The 24,032-nt window shown below is 29.7% G+C and overlaps 5 protein-coding genes and 1 long non-coding RNA gene across 9 annotated transcripts; 2 read left to right on the top strand and 4 right to left on the bottom strand.

The window, feature by feature from the left end:
• Positions 1-6,392: 6,392 nt before the first annotated feature.
• On the bottom strand, positions 6,393-10,260 carry LOC105662511 (uncharacterized). The gene is made up of 3 exons (XR_013038255.1): positions 10,224-10,260; positions 9,307-9,372; positions 6,393-8,238 (listed from the first exon to the last, which is right to left on the bottom strand). It is a non-coding gene; the product is annotated as an uncharacterized LOC105662511 (long non-coding RNA).
• A 246-nt stretch (positions 10,261-10,506) lies between these two features.
• Incenp (Inner centromere protein) lies at positions 10,507-14,509 on the top strand. The gene is made up of 9 exons (XM_012285294.2): positions 10,507-10,688; positions 11,080-11,556; positions 11,658-12,779; positions 12,876-13,016; positions 13,101-13,291; positions 13,360-13,543; positions 13,635-13,829; positions 13,950-14,067; positions 14,186-14,509. The coding sequence occupies exons 2-9, from the start codon at positions 11,095-11,097 to the stop codon at positions 14,383-14,385; spliced, it is 2,613 nt and encodes an 870-aa protein (XP_012140684.2). The 5' UTR covers positions 10,507-10,688; positions 11,080-11,094; the 3' UTR covers positions 14,386-14,509.
• A 135-nt stretch (positions 14,510-14,644) lies between these two features.
• WDY (WD repeat-containing protein WDY) lies at positions 14,645-18,645 on the bottom strand (the record flags this gene model as incomplete). The annotated part of the gene is made up of 14 exons (XM_012285293.2): positions 14,645-15,088; positions 15,206-15,388; positions 15,471-15,645; positions 15,737-15,977; positions 16,040-16,299; positions 16,364-16,453; positions 16,520-16,777; positions 16,877-17,121; positions 17,238-17,438; positions 17,520-17,725; positions 17,797-18,004; positions 18,071-18,265; positions 18,334-18,470; positions 18,534-18,645. Coding segments are annotated over 14 exons (2,574 nt in total), but the record flags the coding sequence as incomplete, so codon positions are not given.
• Positions 18,646-18,791: 146 nt separating this feature from the next.
• On the bottom strand, positions 18,792-19,630 carry LOC105662496 (WD repeat-containing protein on Y chromosome). The gene is made up of 4 exons (XM_076531825.1): positions 19,479-19,630; positions 19,325-19,418; positions 19,133-19,237; positions 18,792-19,048 (listed from the first exon to the last, which is right to left on the bottom strand). Exons 1-4 carry the CDS (start codon positions 19,502-19,504, stop codon positions 18,827-18,829), a joined length of 447 nt encoding a protein of 148 aa, XP_076387940.1. The 5' UTR covers positions 19,505-19,630; the 3' UTR covers positions 18,792-18,826.
• A 221-nt stretch (positions 19,631-19,851) lies between these two features.
• On the top strand, positions 19,852-23,921 carry BBS8 (tetratricopeptide repeat protein 8). Of its 4 annotated transcripts, XM_076531820.1 has the most exons (8): positions 19,852-20,107; positions 20,186-20,378; positions 20,459-20,591; positions 20,685-20,829; positions 20,912-21,336; positions 21,407-21,578; positions 21,658-21,864; positions 21,942-23,921. In XM_076531820.1, the coding sequence occupies exons 1-8, from the start codon at positions 20,009-20,011 to the stop codon at positions 22,056-22,058; spliced, it is 1,491 nt and encodes a 496-aa protein (XP_076387935.1). In that variant the 5' UTR covers positions 19,852-20,008; the 3' UTR covers positions 22,059-23,921. The 4 variants fall into 4 exon arrangements, with proteins under 4 accessions (XP_076387935.1, XP_076387934.1, XP_012140679.1 ...); XM_076531819.1 differs by having other exon boundaries at positions 19,855-20,107; positions 21,658-23,921; XM_012285289.2 differs by having other exon boundaries at positions 19,859-20,107; positions 20,459-20,829.
• On the bottom strand, positions 22,537-23,866 carry LOC100880755 (protein YIPF6). The gene is made up of 7 exons (XM_003703324.3): positions 23,724-23,866; positions 23,466-23,594; positions 23,321-23,399; positions 23,200-23,242; positions 23,002-23,133; positions 22,759-22,916; positions 22,537-22,675 (listed from the first exon to the last, which is right to left on the bottom strand). Exons 1-7 carry the CDS (start codon positions 23,751-23,753, stop codon positions 22,560-22,562), a joined length of 687 nt encoding a protein of 228 aa, XP_003703372.1. The 5' UTR covers positions 23,754-23,866; the 3' UTR covers positions 22,537-22,559.
• Positions 23,922-24,032: the final 111 nt, after the last annotated feature.

The following is a 24,032-nucleotide window of genomic DNA, read 5'->3' as shown; positions in this document are numbered from 1 at the left end:
TTACCTAATTAAAATAAGAACCTGAAACATCTGAATGAAATTAAGACAAAAATGAATTATTAAAATAAAAACCTGAAACGTATAAATGAAATTAAGACAAAAATGAATTATTAAAATAAAAACCTGAAAAATCTAAATGAAATTAAGACAAAAATGAATTATTAAAATAAAAACCTGAAACGTATAAATGAAATTAAGACAAACATGAATTATTAAAATAAAAGCCTGAAACATAAATGAAATTAAGACAAAAATGAATTATTAAAATAAAAACCTGAAACATCTAAATGAAATTAAGACAAAAATGAATTATTAAAATAAAAGCCTGAAACATAAATGAAATTAAGACAAAAATGAATTATTAAAATAAAAACCTGAAAAATCTAAATGAAATTAAGACAAAAATGAATTATTAAAATAAAAACCTGAAACGTATAAATGAAATTAAGACAAAAATGAATTATTAAAATAAAAACCTGAAACATCTAAATGAAATTAAGACAAAAATGAATTATTAAAATAAAAACCTGAAACATCTAAATGAAATTAAGACAAAAATGAATTATTAAAATAAAAACCTGAAACGTATAAATGAAATTAAGACAAAAATGAATTATTAAAATAAAAACCTGAAACATCTAAATGAAATTAAGACAAAAATGAATTATTAAAATAAAAACCTGAAACATATAAATGAAATTAAGACAACAATGAATTATTAAAATAAAAACCTGAAAAATCTAAATGAAATTAAGACAAGTATGAATTATTAAAATAAAAACCTGAAAAATCTAAATGAAATTAAGACAAGTATGAATTATTAAAATAAAAACCTGAAACATCTAAATGAAATTAAGACAAAAATGAATTATTAAAATAAAAACCTGAAACATCTAAATGAAATTAAGACAAAAATGAATTATTAAAATAAAAACCTGAAACATATAAATGAAATTAAGACAACAATGAATTATTAAAATAAAAACCTGAAAAATCTAAATGAAATTAAGACAAAAATGAATTATTAAAATAAAAACCTGAAAAATCTAAATGAAATTAAGACAAAAATGAATTATTAAAATAAAAACCTGAAAAATCTAAATGAAATTAAGACAAACATGAATTATTAAAATAAAAACCTGAGACATCTGAATAAAATTAAGACAAACATAAATTATTAAAATAAGAACCTGGAACATACAAAAATATTTAAGACAAACATGAAACATTCAAAATTACTTACTTAATATAAAAACCTGAAACAGACAAATATAATTAGGCAAACATAAATCATTGAATTACTTACTTGAAATAAAAATCTGAAACAGACAAATAGATAAAATTAAATTACTTACTTGAAATAAAAATCTGAAGCAGACAAATAGCATTAGACACATAGGAAAAATTGAATTACTTACTTAAAATAAAAATCTGAAACAGACAAATAGATAAAATTAAATTACTTACTTGAAATAAAAATCTGAAACAGACAAATAGCATTAGACACATAGGAAAAATTGAATTACTTACTTAAAATAAAAATCTGAAACAGACAAATAGATAAAATTAAATTACTTACTTGAAATAAAAATCTGAAACAGACAAATAGCATTAGACACATAGGAAAAATTGAATTACTTACTTAAAATAAAAATCTGAAACATACAAATTTAATCAGACACATGAAAAATTAAATTACTTACTTGAAATAAAAATCTGGAACAGACAAATAGCATTAGACACATAGGAAAAATTAAATTACTTACTTGAAATAAAAATCTGAAACATACAAATACAATTAGACACATATGAGTAATTAAAATACTTACTTGAAATAAAAATCTGAAACAGACAAATAGATAAAATTAAATTACTTACTTGAAATTGAAATCTGAGACAAATATAATTAGGCACATATGAAAAATTAAATTACTTACTTGAAATAAAAATCTGGAACAGACAAATATAATTAGGCACATATGAAAAATTAAATTACTTACATGATATAAAATCTGAAACAGACAAAGGGGAATTAGACAAACATAAATCAATAAATTACTTACTTGAAATCTAAACCTGAAATAGACAAAAATAATTAAGACAGAAAATTGAAGGAGCAAGGAACGAAATCTCCCTCCGAAACAAAACACTTCAAAAATCGAAAACGTAGATTTTGAAAACCTTAAAATCCTCAAGAAATTACGATGATGAAAATCTGAACTCCGAAATAAAAAGACAAATAAAATAGTCGAGAAATTAAAAACGTCAGAACCGAATAGAAATGACGAGGTGATCCAAAAACTTTGACACTCGAAATAATATTCACGCATAAAATGAAAGAGAAACTGAAATCAATGTGCAAGTAATAATAAAGTACTAATAAAGTAAACCAAATAATAAAGTAAGAGAGAGGAAAAAATAGAATCTTGGAAACATTGAAGCTAGAAATAAAGTCAGAAAGAGTATTAGAGGCCCTATCAGTGAGTACAGGACGCAAGACACATTCACTCACTCACACATACTGTTACATATTCTAAATGCCCTACATGTACCTCTTATTCTAAAATTGCACTCGCATATAAAACTTTGAAAAAAAGCAAGGGATATGAAAGAAAGTTGGAAGAACTTTCTTTCAAGTTTGTGAAAATTGAAAAAAATGACAAACTATTACTACAGTCTAATATGCAAGTTAAAAAATTGTAAGAAAGATGAGTGCAAGTTAGAATAAGAGGCACTTACAATGTGCGCAGGCTTTTCGCCACGTGTTGTGACGAAAAACCTGCGCCCGAGCCCACCCATCCTCCCACAAGCTCGGAATTAATGTAAAACTAATGCAATAAACAGAACTTACCAAAAATTAAATGCTGAAACAGACAAAAATTGATTAACACAGAAATTTTAGAAGAGAGAACAGTGTAGGAACTTACGAAAAATTAAATTCTGAAACAGACAAAAATTTATTAACATAGAAAATTAAGCAAAGGAGTGAAATATTCGAAATAAAATCGCGAAATAAAACCGTAGCTCTCAGCTCGATATAGTTTTGTAAAGACTTTAAAAAATCTTTAGAGAACTATACCGATTACCGGGTCACACCACGTGGAGGTGGCTACGATAGTGACCCACCCTAACTCCAAATCCCTTCCTCCCTCCGAATGCAACCTCATTTATCAGAAGGATAAATGAGTTCTAACTCTACTTAGCCCATAGGCTCGCATATACAAGTTCTTTACTACAATCCAGTAAAGAGCTTGTATCACACGCACACACGCACATACATTAACTTAATACTAATTGCATAGGATCCCACGCATACGCTTAACTTATTCTAAACGCCGCACGGTACCTCTCATTCCAAGATTGCACTCAAATAATCTATGACGTAGTAAAAAAGCAAAGGGGCAAAAAAGAAAGTCGGAAGAACTTTCTACTAAAAGAGAAGAAAGTTAGAAGAACTTTCTACTAAAAGAAAAGAAAGTTAGAAGAACTTTCTGTAAAAAAAGGGGACCATTATTTTTCGCCAAGCGAACCTTGCTTTCCATGGGTCAAAGGGTAGTCCATAGTGGCTTACGTGAACCACGACGGCAAAGATGAACCGAAGATACCTTTGGCAAGAACGAGTGATACACCCCAGTTGGCGGAGGGTTTCCCATTTCTGACGCGCGGGCGACTTATACAGAGGACACCCTTGCCGTGATGCCCCTTGGCAGTATGGCGGCAGATCGGGGGGGCACATCATGCTATGAGAGGTGCTCCCCCCGTTCGGCCCCGCCGGGCAAAGAATATCACTCGCGCTACACCGGCACTTGCAGCTCACCTCTACCGCGTGTTCACAGCGCTACGAACCCCCAATGATCCACTTGGGCGCAGAACGATTGGCAAAAAATAAGTGGGTATACTACAAGCTAACGCGTACAAAGTTTGAGAATTGAGAAGATGAGTGCAAGTTGGAATGAGAGGTACTTACAAGGACCCACCCACCCTTCCCACAAGCACACTTAACTTAGAATTAACGCACGCATACAATTAGCTTAAAACTAACGCACGCATACAATTAGCTTAAAACTAACGCACGCATCCCTCGATGATCCCTCGATGATCCCACGATGATCCCTCGATGATTGATATCCTCAATGATGACCTATTACCTGTAGAATAAATAGGTGTAACAATAATTCATACTGACATGTAAATTTATATTAACATTTTCAGAATAAAAATTAAATAAACCTCGAATCGACTCGGTAAAAACCTGAAACAGACAAATACAATTAAGACACATATGAATAAATAAATTGCTTGCATAAAATTAAAACCTGAAACATACAAAAATGATTAAGACAAATATGGAACATTGAAAACACTTACATAAAATTAAAGCCCTAAATGTGCCTTTTGTTCTAAAATTGCACTCGTGTAAAGTAAAGGTAAGTAAAGAAAAGAGTAAAAGAAGAAAGTTGGAAGAACTTTCTTTTAAGTTTAAAGCAACTGTTAATAAAAATGATAGGCTACTACTACGAACTAATATCTAACAAGTTAAAAAATTGTAAAGATGAGTGCAAGTTAGAACAAAAGGCACAATTTGCGTAAGTTTTTCGTCACAAATCGTCACGATTTGTGACGAAAAACTTACGCCCGAGCCCACCCTTCCTCCCACAGCTCGGAATTAACTTAAAACTAATGCACTGAACATAACTTACCAAAAATTAAATTCTGAAACAGACAAAAATTTATTAACATAGAAATTTGAGAAGAGAGAAGAATATAAGAACTTACCAAAAATTAAATTCTGAAACAGATAAAAATTTATTAACACAGAAAATTGTGGGAGGAGGTGCAAAATTTTTCTTTATTTCATACAAAAATTTCAAAAAATACGAAACGCAATGAAAATTGCGGATTTGAGGAAACGACAAAACTTAGCAAAGAAGAAGCACTAAAACCGACAAAAATTTGTTAACTCAGAAATTCGAGAAGAAAGAGCAATGTAAGAACTTATCAAAAATTAAATTCTGAAACAGACAAAATTTTATTAAGGCAAATATAAATTATTTCATTACTTACGTAAAATAAAAACCTGAAACAGACAAAAGTTATTGAGACATATAAATTATTTCATTACTTACGTAAAATAAAAATCTGAAACAGACAAAATTCTATTAACACAGAAAATTGTGGGAGGAGGAGGAAAATTTTTCTTTATTTCATACAAAAATTTCAAAAAATACGAAACGCAATGAAAATTGCGGATTTGAGGAAACGACAGAACTTAGTAAAGAAGAAACACTGAAACAGACGAAAATTTATGAAGACAGAAATTTGGGAAAAGAGAGCATTAACTTACCAAAAAATAAAATCTGAAACATACAAAATTTTATTATCCTATAAAATTGTACGAGAAGAAGCGAAACAACCCTATCGAGACACAGAAAACACAATGACAATTACGAAATTAAGATCAATCAACAATAAAACAATTCAAAATCAATTCCTGAAACAGAGAAAAATAATTAACACATAAAAATCAGGGAAATTAAAATCGCGAAGGGGTATACAAATCTCGAAGCTCGAAATAAAATCGCGAAGGGATATAAAAATCTCGAATCTCAAAATTTAATCGCGAGGGATGCAAAAATCTTTAATTTCGTACTGTAAACGCGAGGGATGCAAAAATCTCTAATTTCGTAATGCAATCGCGAAGGGATGCAAAAATCTTTAATTTCATACTGTAATCGCGAAAGGATACAAAAATCTCTAATCTCGAAATTTAATTGGGCGGGCATAAAAATCTCGAATCGTGAAGGCATGCAAAAATCTCTAATTTCGTAATGTAATCGCGAAGGGACACAAAAGTCTCTAATCGTGAAATTTAATTGGGCGGGCATAAAAATCTCGAATCGCGAAGGGATATAAAAATCTCTAATCACAGAATTTAATCGCGAAGTTATGAAAAAATCTTTAATCTCGAAATTTAATTGGGAGGGCATAAAAATCGCGGGTGGCTTTGCTCGTAAAAATTCGAGCAAAACGATACATTTTGTATCGTTCAAAAAAATACATGTAAAATACAAAAAAATAATTAGCGAGCATAGTGACAAAATGACTCTCCATCCTAAGATGGACAGCCATTAATAGTTCCCCTCTTCTTTGGCAATTTTTGCCGGGGCTCTTCGGCATATAGCCTCTTCTCTCTTCGGCAAAGCCTCATAAAAATCACGCGCGAATTTTTACGGTAACTCGGACATTCTTAGTTTTCACACTTACATAAATTTTCAATTTTGCTATCAATCTCCATAAAAAGATAGCAGACAATTTTATAGAAATAAAATTGCAATACTATCCATTTATTTCGATCGATAACAAAATCGAAATTTTATATAATATGTGTAATAAGTTAGTTTGATAAGAAAGAAAAATTAGTAAAAATAAAAAGATATACGGACAGCGATTCTTAGAATGCGCTGTCCGTAAAAGAATGTCCGAGCAGAATATTTTTTTTCACTGCACTTCACTTCACAGTGTACTTCATTTTTGCAGTCGGATCTAGAACCCGACTGCGACTTACAAACTAAAAGGCCTGGCCTGAACGAAAAATCGAGTTCAAGAGAATATTAAATAAATTCATATTTAATATTTTTCTCTTCTCGATTTTTCGTCAACCCCCCAGATGCAAGCATCTCACGTGTAAGAGAGGAGGAGAGAGAAACATGAATGCTTGCTCTGGCCCTACCTACTTAAAACTAACTCATTCACACCAGAAGTAAACTACCTGCCTGCCTATCGCTATATTTAAAAAATTGCAAAGTCCATTCTCACAAAAACACACTCCACGGTTCTCACACATACCACCCGGGTGCAAAAAGCCTATTCCTAGGGAGTACGTCCCGGGACGTCTCCGACACCCGAGTTCAATACAACATTCACACTCTAAGTTCATACCTTTTTGCTGAAATCGATCGACAATCGACAGTGAACATACATATTTCATTTTCGTACTCTTTCGAATATTCAATGTAATATGTACATGTAATAATTTTAACTACTAATACAATTTTGTAACTTAATTTATATAACTTTGAAATGACTCTACTTGCATTTTGTATGCACAAATATAACTTGAAAATGACTCTACTTGCATTTTGTATGCACAAATATAACTTGAAAATGACTCTACTTGCATTTGTATGCATAAATAAAATTTTGAAAAATTTTTATAATAAATCTATAGTTTAAAATCGACACAAGGTCCACGACCTAACCACACACACACACGTGTAACTTGTGTCGATAATTCACTGTCAATTTGTCGATCGCCAAAACATCTTAAAACTAAACCGTGTTCACCTGCTCTAACCCATGCGAGTAGCATCTAAGCACGCGCATGAGTTTAGAGCATAAAAGTGAACACGGCCAACAATATCTGGACCTACCAGTTTTCTTCATGTGTGCTGAAAATCCTGAGCTAAAAAGCATAATTAGAAACATGCTAATAAAGTGTCTCCCAAAAAAATTGACTCTAAATTTTGTATGCACAAATATAACTTTAAAATGACTCTAATCGTTTCAAAATGGAAAATGGAGATCACTTTGCAAAAATCTAAGTATCGATTGTTTCATTCTTAACAGATTTGTGATATCAAAGTAAATTTACTAAATGATCAAAAACATTCATAATTAACTTTGATATCAAAATCTGTTTTCCGCGAAATTTTCTTGTACATATGTGTATTTAAAAAGAGTACGCGATACGTAAAAATTGAAAGTGACTCTATAATTGAACTAGCACGAAATCGGAGGGTCATCCGACTTCAATGTACTAATTTCAATTTGATTCGTAAAAAAGTTAAGTTAAAACGCGATGTACAAGAAAACCCTGACCTGAGCTAATAAATATAATAAACAGTTTGTACGAATTTTACACGATCGTACAGTCGTGGTCACTATGCTCGCTCAAATAATAAAAATACAACCAGTTCCCGTGTCGCTTCGGACCATTCGTCCTACGACATGATGGGAACCGGAGGAACCGTAAAGCATGCGACTCACCGATCGTTGACTTGCATCACTGCGATCGTTTTACTGGTAAAGCATCTGAGAGGCGGCTCATCTGATTGACTGGCTGCTTGGTTGATTGACTGCTTGGCTGTTTGATTGATTGATTGACTGCTTGGCTACTTGGTTGATTGACTGCTTTCGTTAGATTTGGATTTGGCTTGTCCGTGAAGTTGGAGTGGCCTTCTGTAATCATAAAAGGAACACAACGATTAATTAACTGTGTATCGATTTGCATTTTGATTAACATGCAAAAGTACAATAACTACAGTACAGAATTCGGTTATAAATTTGCAAACGTTTGTCAATAGTAACATCGTGAAATATTGTAAAACATTTGAGAACGTATGTCAAAGCACTTGAGTAATTACTTCATAGTATGTTAAAACGTTTGCAAAAATATACCGGAACACATAGATAACTACACAGTAAAACATACTAAACATTCACAAGAATTTGTAAAAATGCGTAGGTATTAACACCACAAAACCCAGTAAATTATTTGAAAAATAACCGGTAAAACATTTATACAACTACACCATAAAACATATTAAACATTCGCAAAAATTTGTAAAAACGCGTAGGTATTAACACCACAAAACCCAGTAAATTATTTGAAAAATAACGGTTAAACACTTGTACAATTACGCCGTAAAACATACTAAACGTTCGTAAAAATTTGTAAAAATTCGTAGGTATTAACACCACAAAACTCAGTAAATTATTTAAAAAATAACGGTAAAACACTTCTACAATTACACCATAAAACATACTAAACGTTCACAAAAATTTGTAAAAACGCGTAGGTATTAACACCATAAAACCCAATAAAATATTTAAAAAATAACGGTCAAGCACTTGTACAACTATACTATACATTACACTAATGCACTTGCACAAACATGTCTGAACATGTAGGTAACCACGCCATAAAACTCATTAAATATTCACAAAAATTTGTAAAAACACGTAAGTAATAACACCATAAAACCCAGTAAAATATTTAAAAAATAATTAAAAAGCACTTGCATAACACTATAAAATACACTAATGCATTCGTATACACACGCGCAATTATAAATTAAAACACTCCGGTAAGCACTTTGACACATGAGAAATCACACCATAAATCGTATTAATACACCCCCATATTTATTAAAAAACACTTGATAAAACACACTAAACACTTGCACTAATACTGTAGGTAACACATAGATGAAAACTCAATCGGTAAAGTATGACTTTGACTCGTACCGGTAAGTGTTGACAGGATACATCCGCCCTCGGTGACAGCTACAACAAGACTGATAGACACATGACCTTTCTCAAGTGCGGCGATTGGTAATTTGCGACGACCAATAATTTAATCGCATAATGCACCAATAAGGTGCGACTACCTGAATTGAACATTGCAATTGTTATAATACTAATTATTTTGCAATAATTTTTAATTTTACAATTATTAATTAACAAATTAATAGTTATAAATGTTTAAATTTGTTGTTTTCGTAACTTTTTCATACTGATGTGTTACAAAATTATTATTAAGCATTATATTATAATTTACTATGTTATAATTATTAATTTTTTCAATTGTTTATTTATTAAACTACTATTATATTAGTTAAAATTTATCATTTTTTAAACTTTTACGTGTGGATATGTTACAAAATAATGTTTATTAAATTTTTATCGTATCTATTGGAATTGCAATACATTGGCATGTCACAACTTTTCTAAAATTATTTTGTAAGAGTTTTTTCGTAGCGAAATTTAAAAAACTCAAAGTTGTATTACTTTCATTATTTTAAATAACAAATATAAGGACACTGTGATATAAAATCGGTCTAAATTAATATGATAATTTTGGAATTTCTCCTTACCGAATCTTGGAATGGCAGTACACAGTCGGATACGTCGATAACTGTTGGCGATTGCTGCTAAATTACCGATACGTATAATTTTCTACAAAATTCAGAGAGAGCGTGCATAAATATAAGTTTTAAAAAGTATGTAAAAGTGAAATTTTCAAAATACTTTCAATCTTTAAATTAATTACTTCATAGCACGACACTGTGTTTGTTATAAAATGATCCAGCTTCTTTTTAAAAGTAAGCATTGATCTGAGAGAACTTATTAATCGATTTCTGCCAATTAGGTATGATACGTACTATAGCAGGTAAAAGTTCCCTTTTCCTTGGCTGCCATTTTCCCTAGAAAAACCAGTTTTACACTTGAGTATAAAACGCGCCAAATTTACAATGAATAAAATTTACAGCGCGTCGCAATATAACAATTACTTTAAAATAATACATCGTTATGAATTTGTATAGATAAACTATCTTAATATATTGCGTTTGACCAACTGGGAAATGGCAAATATAATTTAAACAAAAGAAAGAAATGGCGCGCCCGGGAGAATAGATGGCGCTTTCTGTAATGATTCAAATTAAACTGAAAAGTCGTTATGCTGTACTACATGAGGGGTAAAACTTGCATCTTCCTGTCTGCGACACGAAATGGAGATTGTCGTTGAAGTTTTCTTTTCTTTTATGTACAGTGTCACTGGGGGATATTAACTTTTTTCGCGAAATTTTGTATTTTATATTTTAACAATTTGTGAGCAAATACAGAAGGTAAGCTAATTTTTTCATAAATAATTTCCTTTTTATTATAATATATTCTTTTATGACTTTATTTCTTGGCACTGTATTATGATAATTGTTTAATTTTATTATATCTAAATATTTTGAACACTATTGGCATTGATACTATTGTAAATGCTAATATAAAAGTATGTAATAAAATGTTATCATCTATTTCTTGTAATATCATTCATGGTTAATAAATATATTTTATACTTGCTTATTTATGTTTCTGAAAATATCTCAATTACAAAGAATATTTTATATATATTTACTTTTAAAGTAATGAATATTTTTCTATCAATTTTGTATTATAATTGCTATAATGATATATAAAAATTTAGTGAATAAATTAATTTGTATTATATATTTTTGTAATTAGTTGCAGTTCTTAAAAATGGGGACCAGATCAAAGGACAGAATTAAAGCAATGATTAGTAAAGATATTTCAGATATTCATAATCGTTGCATGGAAGTTAAAAAATCTATTAATGACAATCTTGACGAAACCTTGGATTATTTACGTGCTTTAATTGCTCAAATACCACAATCAACATCTGGTCCTCTGATTGCAAAAACTCCGAAGGTGTTAAGGAAAAGGGGAATGCAACGTATTGAAACCATACCAGAAAATGAAATTATTGATATTACTAATGTAACATCAGATTTTACTACAACAGACATAAAAGGAGAAAATAAAGATTCACATGTAGAACATGCAGAAGAATTAATGCATGGTCGAACAAAGCGAGTAGCTTCAAAAAAAGCAGCAGATAATATTAAGAAGCAGCAATCAATGTCTCTTAGTTCAAAACTACGAAGACCATCTTCAATTTTTGATAATAATGATGTAAAAAAGGTTTGTATTATAAATAGTTTGTTAAGTATATGAAACTAATCTTTATACATGTACAGGTTTATCATTTATGTATTATTTGTAATATTTCTTTTAATTCCTAGAAAAAGCGTGAAAGCCGAGCCAAGAGAAAGAAATCTACTGTAAGCAGTTCGGATGAAGAAAGTACGAAAGCTCCTGCAAAAATTACTAAAGTAGAAGAAACAATTCTAGTAGAAAGTGTTCCAGAAAAAGTAGTAAATACAAATGTAGAAAAGAATCCTTCTACAGAAGAAAACACAATCCAAACAGAAAATAGAGTTAAACAGGAAAATATTGAATCATCCAAAAGATCTTCAATGACAACACGAAGTAGTAGTAGAAAAAGAACTTTCTCTCAGACTCAGAACCAGAAGAGTAAAAAATCTGATATTGCTGATGACACAGTTATTGCACCTACAACAAATGAAATTGAAGAACCATCAATGTATGAGGATGCAATTGAAAAACCTATGCCTATAATGAATTCCACTATGAATTTCAATTCTACTTATACTCTGCAGAAAATGATAAATGCAACAGTAGTTTTGGAACCTTTATCTGCAATAAAGTTAAATGAAACTGTTACAGTTAATAAAAAGATATCCAATAGTACAGGGGAGAAAACAGTTCAATCAAATGGTAAATCGAAATCACCTAGGCTTCCCTCAAAAACCCTGCTGGTCAGGTTGGACCAAATAAAAGATGCTTTAGTAAATAAGGAGTTCGACGAGTTACTCACAGAAGACGAATCATCTCCTGAAATAAAGAAACCTAGACAAAATACAAAATACCAAAAGAAAATATTGAAATCTAATGTGTCAAGTGAAGATGAGATTCTAAATACTCCAATGAAACCAACTTTAAAGGAACTGAATGCGGGCCCAGCATTCCAGGAAATAAAGAATACGTATAAATCAAATGCTCTATTCAGTCCATATGCTAAGGAATCTGTGAAGAAAAGAGTTGAAGCATTCGAGCAAGTAGGTATGAATAGTCCAAAACCCACTGCTGATGTCGATGTTCCAACTAGAGTAACCAGAACAAAAACACGAGCGCAAGCAGCTCAGGCAGCGCAAGCAGAAATTACAGAAGATGCAAAAACCACAGAGAAAACAATTGCTCATAAGTTAGCGCGAAAATCACTTGCAAAAGCTAAAAAAATTTCACTAGCAAAACAAGTTAAGGATACTGATGAATACAAAGAGGTACTTGAAAAATACCAATCCTGCAGTATTTGCATATTTATTAATAATAAATTAAGTGCTATATTTTTAATTTTAAATATATTCTGATTGTTTTAGAACAAAGTTCAAGCAAAATCAAAAACTCTTTTGGAGAAAGTGAATTACAAACCACAAAAAACAACTCCATTAACTAAAACAAAAATTCAATTACCGTCCTCTGTTAGTCGTATTCCACAAACTCCAAATAATCAACCGAATGTAATAATTTTTTCATTTTTTATATTATAAACTGCAATAGATTAAAATTTGCATATATGTTAATGATCATTGCTCTAATTGTAGCATGTAAAGGCTTTAAGCGCTACACGTACTAACATTATTACATCAATGGACTCATTCCTCCAATCTTCAAAACCAGTTAATACCCGTAGTTCGACTGACAAGACAGAAGATAAAAGGAGGAAACCAAATGATGATGATGCTAGAAAAAAACGTGAGGAAACATTAAGACTTGTAACAGAAGAAAAGAGAAGGTAAGAATACAATATTTAATTCTTGATGCATATTGTTTAACATCATAAAAAACGTATTTTATGTGAAGGAAGAGGCAGGAGAAAGAACTGAAAAATAAATTGGCGAGGGAAGCAAAAGAAAAACAGGATATGGAGAAACGACAAAAAGCTGAAAGGGAAAGGGAAGAAAAAGCACGTTTAGCGCAACAAATGATGGAGAAACAGCGTGAAGAAATGGAGAAGAAACGTCTAGCTCAATTACAGCGAGCACAGGTATAATAATTTTAAATGAGTCCAATATATAATATTAAAAGTGGTGGTTCAGTTATTTGAATGATTTGTTAATATTTAAAATAATTTCCAGGAGAAAGAAGAAAAAAGAAGACAAGAAGAACAATTACGTTTACAACGTTTACAAGAACAGGAAGAAGCGGAACGTATATTAGCAGAGCAAAGACGTCGTGAACAAGAAGCTGAAAAACGAAAAGAAGCCGAAGCAAGATCTCAACAACAGACTGCAGCTGAAGCAATGAAAGTTAAAAATCAAATTGTAACACAGGTGAGATTATATGCATATGTATTTTTAAACAATCTTGCTATCTTTCTATTCTATATAAATAAATAGGTTTCTCATAACTTGTATCCTATTAAATTTATTCGTATTAATTTAATGTTCCAGTCAAAGTATGGACACAAATATCACGGCCCAACAAATTATATTTTGGATAGTGAACCTGACGAGGATGAATCAGATGATGAATCTAAACCAAAGCATGTAATTCCGTATTGGGCACATCGTAAGTATATTTTACTTATTTATATGAAAATTAATAAATGCCTTCATCCATTCAATTTTTCTGCTGTAGACTAAAAAAGATAAGATACATGAAGTAATTGATCTTCCATTCATTCTAGCACAAGTACGCAAAGCTCAACTCGCAATGCAACGATACATTCCCGATAAGGCAATTTTTGCATTTTTCGGCAGTAGAAAATGTACACCGGATTTGGCGGAAATATTCCAAGGTATAGATAAGAGTAGATTAAAACGTACGTCTAGTGCAATTTGGAGGACACCACCACGGTTTTCAATGATAGGATCTGAGAGGGTATAGTTTATTGAATTTATTGTTGCCAATTCCACGTGTTTACAATAAGAGTGCCTGTAATATAATATAAACTGTTATATCATATTAACATTAAAATGAAATATTCCGATTGATATATTAAGGAATGTAAGACTTAATCTTTTTATTTTCGTTAAAATAATCTTTAAATATGTTATATTCTTATCACATATATACATCAAATTTTACGATTTCTCTTTTCTTACGTATATCGTATCTATTACAGTGAAAAGAGAACTGTTGTATAATTAATAAGTAATTATACTACCATGACTTTTAAACGAAAATGGATTTTATTAAATTTGATGTGTCTTCATTATCTTTATACATAATATATTATTTAGTAAAGTAATTCGATTAATTTACATCAGTATGATATTTTCGTGTTGAGGTTTTTCAAATCGTATGCTTTATTTGTATTTTCTTACGTGACTGCGTTTGTTTGCAAAAGGGAATAATATTTATGAACACTTCCGTGTATCTATAATGGTATTTTTGTTTTAATGTTAGTTATAAGATTATTAATATTGTTTTAGATAAGTTAATATGGTATATATATATTTAGTATTTGACAATTTAACTGACACAATGCAGGTAACTTACAATAATTGATTGTGTTTATATATAATTATGATTTTGGCATTTGAATTATTTCCAAAGGTCTTAGTTTTAAATGTGTATATATAGGTATCTGTAACATTATTTTTTAAAATATATTTACATTTGATAGTTTTTGATCAAGTGATTTTTGATTAATAGTTATAGTGCAATCTCGACTCCACTATACATACAATACAGATATATTTACATATGGTAAAGAAGTATCCAAAACTGGATAATCCGCGAAAATCATCAATACTGATCTATCCATAACAGAAATGGTTAGTCTTGTTCCATCTAGCATAGGCTGCTTTTTTTCAGGAATATCTTTCAAAACATGTAACATATCATCCTTATATTCGGATATTTTGATAGTGCCTCCTTCGAGAACCTTTTTATATTAGTAAGTTAACGTATCTTAAACTATTTTACAATCTGAATATTTAAGTATTATGAAGACATAATTAAATTACTCTTATGGTAGTAGAACTAGCGAATCTTTTAAGATCTGGTGGAAATCTGTAATTTTTTATATACTGGTATGCTGGCATTGTTGGCAAAATAGGTGACCATTGTCTGAAAGTTCCAAAGGTTGAAATATAACGTCCACCTAGTGTCCATAAACGTACTGTGTGATCTGCACTTCCACTTTAAAATAAGGTAAAAGAAAGGGTTATAGGTATTTCTAAGTTCATTATGTTATAAATACAAATTGAATGAAGTCGATAAATTTTATCACCTAATAATGATACGTGCATCTGGAATTATTTGAACAGATGTAATAGCTTTTAAGTGACCACGAACAGAAGAAAGCAAAAGTGGTAGAGTTTGATTTCGTACTGCTCTTTGTGCTCTTCCTTTAATTTTTCTTTTCCATAAGAAGGGAAATTCTAATCTTAAACGAGGCATACTTATCTTAGAATGATTTGGTATCAAATAATTTTCAAGATACCAGACTTTAATATATCCAGCACTGTGTCCTAAATAATTGCAAATAATAGCAATTTAATTGTATAAATAATTAATACAATTTATCTTTTACCTGTTACAAGAAACTGGTTTTTGGGATCAGTTGCTAATGATAAGGCACAATCACCTAAAGTGTGAATAACTGAAAAAGCCTGTAAAAATCCACCACCAGGGTGATGAGTCCAAACCTGTACTAAACCGGAATCAAGAGAAACTAATAGTGTTCCAATATCAGGTCCAACTGATCGTGCACATAAAAATATCATAGCTCGAACAGAAACAGTTCCTATAATACTTAATGCCGATTCTTGATGTTTTGATACATTATGTTTACTATACATGAATGATTAAACATGTAGTGTAATTCAGTAACTGATAATGATTACAATTATTATACCTTTTTATGTATGTAAACTGTTCTGTTGTAACTCTTTTTGGTTTCTCTAATTGAATCACTTGTTCAGTCGTGTCAAATCTTATACTGAACCTACATGATATTAATTATTTTCAATTACTTTTGCACATTATATTATTAACATTATTATAATTTCACCTTGACATTGGATCATCTACTTTATATTTCCTGTATGGTTGACCTGTTTCTAATCTCCAAAGTATTATTTCTCCATTGTAAGTAGCTGTAGCTAATACTTGAGGATACCAAACAGCTGAGCAAAGAATATCATCAGTATGTATTAGTCCCCAACTTTTTTTATACACATCTGTATCAGAAGTTGCAAATTCTACAACTTGACGGTTCCATCCACTACATAAAATTCGATTTTCTATCCAAACTAAACTTGTTACTTCACTACATTAAAAATGTAGAAAGTGTATAACAAACTATGAACATTTACTTCCATTTTTTGTAACAATGGATATAGTAAAACATGTAATAATAGACATATACCACTGATTTTCAATTGCCATGTTTCTTAAGCAAGTACCAGTGTTAAAATTCCATATCTTCAATGTTCCATCACGAGTACCTGTTACCAGTAGTTGTTCAGACTCGTCGAAACAAGCAGCAGTAATTTCAATATCATGATGTTGACCATATAAGAATCTACTGTGGGCATGTGTTACCAAATATAAGCGATTTCCAAGCCATGGATCCCAAACTATTATACAAGAATCATATCCAGTAGTAACTACCTAAGTTTATGAAGAAATGAATCAGATGTTTTATGACATTGAAATCTTTAGATATTATTGAGTTTACTCAATTAAATTTTTAATTATTTCATTGTGTTAGGCTTTGAAAGTAATACCACTTTATATAGATGATTATATAAAACACAGCTAACAGATTTTGTATGTGTAAAGCCATCTGATGTTTCTTCATTTATCACAGGATCACAAACGATAATTGCTATCATTGAACTAGCAACAATCATTTTGTGATTTAATGTATTGTAGACTATAGTCATTGAAGTATGTTCACCCAATTCGCTGGGAAGACCATTGTATGTCTATGTGAAATAAGAAAAGGATTTTAGAGATTACATTTATAATAGAAACAATCAATAATGTACATAAATTATTAGTAAAACCTGAATACAACTTTGAGCAAGGACATCCCATACTTTGATGCATTTGTCTTTTGAAAGAGAATATATACGTTTACCAGCATTTTGAACTATCAATGCACAAATAGCTGTATGATGACCATGGAATTTGCAGTTTGGCCTTTTTGTTACAAAAGGGTTCCAAACTCGAACTATGCAATCTGGTCCACCAGTTATTAATAACTGACTTTCTAAATATTAATGACTTTTTTTTTAAATAATTAATGTGTATTAAAATATAAAATTATTCAATAAATGATACCTTCGCACAAAGTAAAACAAGATATTCCCATATTAACTTTAAATTTATATGGAATCCTTGTTCCTGTGAGATCACTGACTAAAAGAGAACAACTGCAACATCTACTGCTAGACATAAAAGATCTTATACTTTCATAATAGGCTACTTGTTTTACCCAATCTGTATGTTTGTTCTTAAATTCTGTAATCTTTAATCCTTTTACTTCACCCTATAATGAACATTTAATAATTAATAAACAAAATGATAGTAATAATATCCAAAATAAAGTATTTGCCTTCAGCACAGATTCATAACGAACAAATAAAGTATGGCATTGAGGATCTTGTTTAAATGGACCCCTTTCTGCTGGATTAAAAGATATAATTTTGATAGATCCACTCATGTCTCCACATATAATATGAGAATCTTCTTTGATATTTTTACTAAAATGGTAAGCCATGCATGTAACTGCATTATCTAAGCTTGATATCTAAATATGAAGTAAAAAGTAAATACAATGTTTAATAAAAATTAATATTTATTAAAAATGTAACAAACCAATATCCGAAGGTCAAATTTTTTAGCTACAGTATCATAAAATCTTAAATCATATTCAGTTGAGCTTGTGCATACTATTTGCACATCAGGCATTACTATCATGTCAGTTATTAAAGTTGACTGCACTTTCAAATATGCTGCAAAGATAAAGTTTCAAAAGAAGTAGAGATATAAAAGGATTAAAAAATTAAAATACTAACGATTCACAGATTGCACAGTACGCTCATATTCTAAATCTAATGACCAATAATTGATAATTCCTTCTCTAGTTATTGTTAAATAACATCCTCTATGGAAACTTGCAGTTCTATCCTAACTATGAACAGATACAGTTAATAACAATCTATATTAATAAGTATTATGAAAACTGCTGATGTACATGATTTAAACTTTATTTTCTCAATGTAAATTTCTCAATTTAATAAAGTACAATATATATTATTTCATCAAATGTAAATTTAATGAATAAAGTTTAAATCATATTTCAAATTTCTTATGTATTTTGAATAAAATATTTTTGTACAGATAAAACTTCAGGACAAAAAACTATTTTATATATGGATGTACGATGTCGGGACTTTAAAAGTTGAGGAATTCCTGTTATAGGAAGTTTTAATATTTTCCATTGTAAAGCGGCATCTTTCTTTTGAAACTCTACTAACAAATAAGAAATAAATTCATCCCATGTAACAGTTCCATCTCTTTTTAAGTTCATCTAATAACACCAAATAATACAATATTGAATTAATTATATCAAATAAAGCAGCAATTAATTAGGATATTGAATGCATATTTTAACCTTTTTAAATAACACTTCAAATTCATGGTTGGGCATTTGAATATGTAATATATTTTCAAAAGCATCAAATAATTGAACACTATCCATTTCTTCATTTTCTGAAATCTGTATTATGGTACAATGGAAAAAATGAAATTTGTTCATATTTCTTCACATTAATTTTTTAAAAACATTTGATTTTTCTTAATATACCAGAAATGCTTCGTGTAAACGAATTAAAAGTTCTTCTGTACATTGTTCCTCAATACTTTTCTTTTGTAAAAAATCATGAAAAGCTTGTGCAATGCTAAATCAGAATGTATATAATTAATTTATTAATTTAGAACATGTTTAAACATTCACCAACCTGAGGCTACTCTCAAAATTTTCCATTATTTGAAATTTTATACAAGTACTAATTAGATTATTAATTACTTTTCATGTACAGTTTAAATATAAATAATATAAAAAATAGTTATAAAAAATACACATTTATCATGTGAGATGATAATCTCTTGAATTTTGTTATGATTTATTAAAAGTATGTGATAGTGTTTTGTATAATTTTGTATATTAAAAATCTTCAAGATTTATTAAATATTGTAAATATATGCATATTTTTGAAGTATGCAAAATACATTTTGAGAATAATAATTCCATATTACTTGATTTTATTATAATTTGATGCATATTTGTTAAAAGATATGAAATAGCATATTGATCTCTCCTTTTATGTATAGAAAGTTGTAAGCAAAATAATCAATATCTTGCATGGAAAATTCGTTTATATCCACAAGTGTATGTAGATACAAGAACACGTTTTATTAAGCATTTTACTTTCTCTCTATTATTTATTTAATTTTTCTAATCAGTTTCAATCAAATTTTCTATTGAATTATGGAATTTTTTAAAGCTTTAAGTTTATTTAATAGAGGGAAGTATGAAGAGTGTGCAACAATATGTACAAATTTATTAAGAAAAAGTCCACTTGATCAGGTAAAAATGTATTTATTATTAACTTACATCAATAGTAATGATCTACCTAATTTTCTAATACAAAATTTTCAATTATAGGCTATTTGGGTATTAAAAATGCGTGCTTTAACTTTACAAGTATATGTAGATGATATAGAAGGCGAGGAAGAAGGTATTGCTGAAACTTTACTAGATAATTATACAATATCATCCATGCCTAGACCAGGAACATCTTTGAAACAACCTGCTACCTCCTATGCAGGACAGTATCTTCGACCCAAAACACAATCAGGTTTACTTCTACAAATTTCTAATAAATAGAATGAACTGAAACATTAGGATATAAATTTAAAAACATAATATATTTTAAAGGTCGACCAGTCACGGGAGTCATACGACCAGCTACACAAGCTGCAACATCTCACTCACTTGAACAAACATTAAGGACACCAAGAACTGCTATGACAGCCAGACCAATTACTGCAAGTTCTAGTCGTAATGTTAGGTATACTCATTACTTTGTATCATATTACCTGGTCCAAATAATACAATTTTTTTTACACTTATATTCAAAATTGGTACATATATGTATGTATAGATTGGGTACAGCATCTATGTTAACAGAACCTGGAGGACCTTTTATACAATTATCACGTTTAAATATTTCTAAATATGCTAGTCAACCTAGTATTGCAAAACCACTGTTTGAGTATATTTATTATCATGAACATGATGTAAGATACGTAAGTTATTTAATATTCTCAATTACTAGTTAAATTAATAAGGCAAATGTTACGATTCTATCAATTATTATATTGCACATAGGCATTAGATTTAGCAGTTCAAGCAACACAAGTCTGTCAGTACAAAGACTGGTGGTGGAAAGTACAACTGGGAAAATGTTATTATAGTTTAGGCTTAGTAAGAGATGCAGAACAACAGTTCAAGTCAGCCCTAAAAGACTGTAAAACCATCGAAACAACTCTAAGGCTAGTTAGAGTTTATATTAAACTTGATCAACCATTAGCTGCCTTAGAAACATGTAAGAAGGGTCTCGAATATTTTCCTAATGATGTAAATATTCTTACCGAAATGGGACGCATATTTGATGGTTTAAATAATATGAGTATGTCATTAAAGTATTACAAAATCATTGTACAAGAAGATGCTTCGCATACAGAAGCGATAGCCAGTATCGGAATGCATCATTTTTATAGTGATCAACCAGAACTAGCACTACGTTATTATAGGTAAACATGCAGACAAATATATCAATCAAAATTGGTTTAAGACTTATTTTTATCTTATTAACTTGAATAGGCGGTTGTTACAAATGGGTGTATATAACACTGAATTATTTAATAACCTTGGATTATGCTGTTTTTATGCACAACAATATGATCATGTTGTATCTTGTTTTGAAAGAGCACTTAGTCTTTCTACTGATGAAAATATAGCAGATGTGTGGTACAACATTTCTCATATTGCACTTGTACGTATGATTTTTCAATTTCATTTGTAATAATAATGATTGATAATTTTAAATAAAAATTTTTAAATACTCTTTTCAGAGTATAGGTGATATGGTGATGGCAGAAGAATGTTTAAAATTAGCTATTGTATGTGACAATAGACATGCTTTAGCATATAATAATCTTGGAGTTATACAAATTCGAAATGGAAATATAACGGCAGCAAAAACATATTTTCATGCTGCCGCTAATATTGCCAATTTTATTTATGAACCTCATTTCAACAGTGCCTATTTAGCTTATGAGGTTGTACCATACTGCAGTATATATATTCTGTATTTATTACATAATCCAATATTTTACGGTATTCCCATATATTGCAGGTTGGAGATCTACAAACAAGTTACATTGCCATACAAAAATCTTTAAGTGCATATCCTGGTCACTGTGATAGTAAAACACTTTTTAATAAATTAGAAAGATATTTTTCATATATATAATTTTTTTTAGAAAAAGGATTTTATAAATTATTTCTTTTATTAATCTATATTTTTAATTATAGTACTAATGTTACTAAAACATATATGAAAAAAATAGAAAATGCATCGTGGAAAATTATATAAATGGAATGATTACAATCTTAAACCATTTAAATAACTATTTTCTATATCACATTATTTAATTATTTTTATCGCGATTGTGTGTAAATACATTACAATTTAGTAATAGTATTTAAATATTATTTATTTATATTAATATTAACACGTTTTGTATAAGATTAATTAATTGACATTTAAACTGGTAAGTTTCTAAAGATATATGCACATACAGCAATATACTTTTGTCTATGAAATACTTAGTCCAAGACGTATGTTTATATTAAAAAAAGTTTTAAAGTACACTGCAAGCAATGCTCTGCTTACCTTTCAGTTTCTTTGTTACATTGTGCATAAATATGGAATAATGTACAGTCCGGCATTATGATTGAGTTATACTTTATTTTATCTAGTACGAGATAAAACCAACCATGAAATGACAAAATAGAATAAAAATATTGGATAGACAGCTAAAGCTTTTCTCCCATATGGTTGGCTATCATCAAGAAACGCCATTGATGCTACAATAAAATATTATATAATCATATTTGTAATAGAACAAAAAACTTATTTATAATATAGTGTATATTAAATTCATACTAACCATATGCAGCCCATACGAATCCCAGCATAGTGATATAAAACCTTAGACTAAATAAATCAGTAGTTTGTTCCACCATCAATAAAATTCTACAAATAATTAAAGCAATGGCGGTTGGTAACAAACAGTATCCTAAGACACAAATGCTTTGGAAGAAAGATCTATAAGACATAAAAATTGTACAATAGTTTATAACACTTATTAATGTCAAAACAAAAGAAATTGAATATCTTCCTGTATGCTTACATATTGCCACCTAGTAATTTGGAATTTAATGTAACGATCATAGATCCAATCCAAACGATCACAAAAACCTGTGCAAATTCTGGTCCCCCCTCATTTGAATTGTTTGCTTTATCAGAAGAACCTTGTAATGCCCTAAAATAATAATATAAGTGGTTGATAACATGAAATTAAAAAAATCATAAATTATAATAAACATACATTGCCATGAATGTACATAATACTAATGGTCCCCAAAGATCCCCTGAAATTTAAAATATATTTTTATAAAAAACCAGTGAACTCTTTATATAAATACATCATTCAAAATATATTTACTTACATTCTTTCAATAAACCCTTTGTATCATTCAGAGCAAAAACAAGATAAAACTTTTTGCCTACTGCACGAACATCCCTAAGCTGTAATGCAGAAATAAAAATACAATTCATTCAATATTACAAGTACTATAAATTTTATAAACTTACAATTGTATCTCTGATTGGTTCATCTAAAGTATTAAAGTCAGGTTCTCCAAGATTTGCTTTTTGTTTGGGTCCTACTGTCATCTCACCCTCAATATTTTGAGGATCAGCATATTCCATCGTAACTTTAAACTTATAAAGAATCATATATTAAATTTATGTATAACACAACTTAACATTAATTTGAAATTACACATATGTAAATACTTATAATATAGCTAAAAATAATAGAGAATATTTGAAAATTTATAACATATTTACATCAAGTTTCGCATCTTCCGCTTCTGCCATGTTTGTGTTGACGTTAATTTCCTATTACACGTTTGTAATCTTGTGTACTTTAATATTCCTCTCGAATAACGTCACTAAAAATATAACACCATAAGAACATTATCTGTTGTTCATAGTCATCGTACGATTACAAGGTGACAATAAATCTCCTAATTAGTTTCGTGAAAATCAACAGTGCAAGTTGACACATTAGATGCAAAAAGTTGATAGATGGCAGTAGTGATCGTATAATCACGGTTATAAACTTGCGGCTAAATTTCATTAACTAATTATCGATTG

This window comes from Megachile rotundata, chromosome 5 (assembly GCF_050947335.1).
Source record: "Megachile rotundata isolate GNS110a chromosome 5, iyMegRotu1, whole genome shotgun sequence".
Taxonomy (NCBI): Eukaryota; Metazoa; Arthropoda; class Insecta; order Hymenoptera; family Megachilidae; genus Megachile; species Megachile rotundata.
The sequence above is the reverse complement of the archived record's forward strand: the minus strand, read 5'-3'. Positions and strand labels throughout refer to the sequence as shown.

Bases quoted from the DNA above. Each gene is read 5' to 3' on its own strand.
- Incenp (XM_012285294.2), top strand. From the start codon at position 11,095: ATGGGGACCAGATCAAAGGACAGAATTAAAGCAATGATTAGTAAAGAT. The intron at 11,557-11,657 runs GTTTGTATTATA...TTTAATTCCTAG, and splicing joins ATAATAATGATGTAAAAAAG to AAAAAGCGTGAAAGCCGAGC. The intron at 13,292-13,359 runs GTAAGAATACAA...TTTTATGTGAAG, and splicing joins GTAACAGAAGAAAAGAGAAG to GAAGAGGCAGGAGAAAGAAC.
- LOC105662496 (XM_076531825.1), bottom strand. From the start codon at position 19,504: ATGGAAAATTTTGAGAGTAGCCTCAG. The intron at 19,238-19,324 runs GTATATTAAGAA...ACCATAATACAG, and splicing joins GTTTACACGAAGCATTTCTG to ATTTCAGAAAATGAAGAAAT. The intron at 19,049-19,132 runs GTTAAAATATGC...TGGTGTTATTAG, and splicing joins TTGAAGTGTTATTTAAAAAG to ATGAACTTAAAAAGAGATGG.
- BBS8 (XM_076531818.1), top strand. From the start codon at position 20,009: ATGGAATTTTTTAAAGCTTTAAGTTTATTTAATAGAGGGAAGTATGAA. The intron at 20,108-20,185 runs GTAAAAATGTAT...TTTCAATTATAG, and splicing joins GAAAAAGTCCACTTGATCAG to GCTATTTGGGTATTAAAAAT. The intron at 21,579-21,657 runs GTACGTATGATT...TACTCTTTTCAG, and splicing joins ACATTTCTCATATTGCACTT to AGTATAGGTGATATGGTGAT.
- LOC100880755 (XM_003703324.3), bottom strand. From the start codon at position 23,753: ATGGCAGAAGCGGAAGATGCGAAACTTGAT. The intron at 23,400-23,465 runs GTAAGTTTATAA...TCTGCATTACAG, and splicing joins AACCAATCAGAGATACAATT to CTTAGGGATGTTCGTGCAGT. The intron at 22,676-22,758 runs GTTAGTATGAAT...ATTTTATTGTAG, and splicing joins ATTCGTATGGGCTGCATATG to CATCAATGGCGTTTCTTGAT.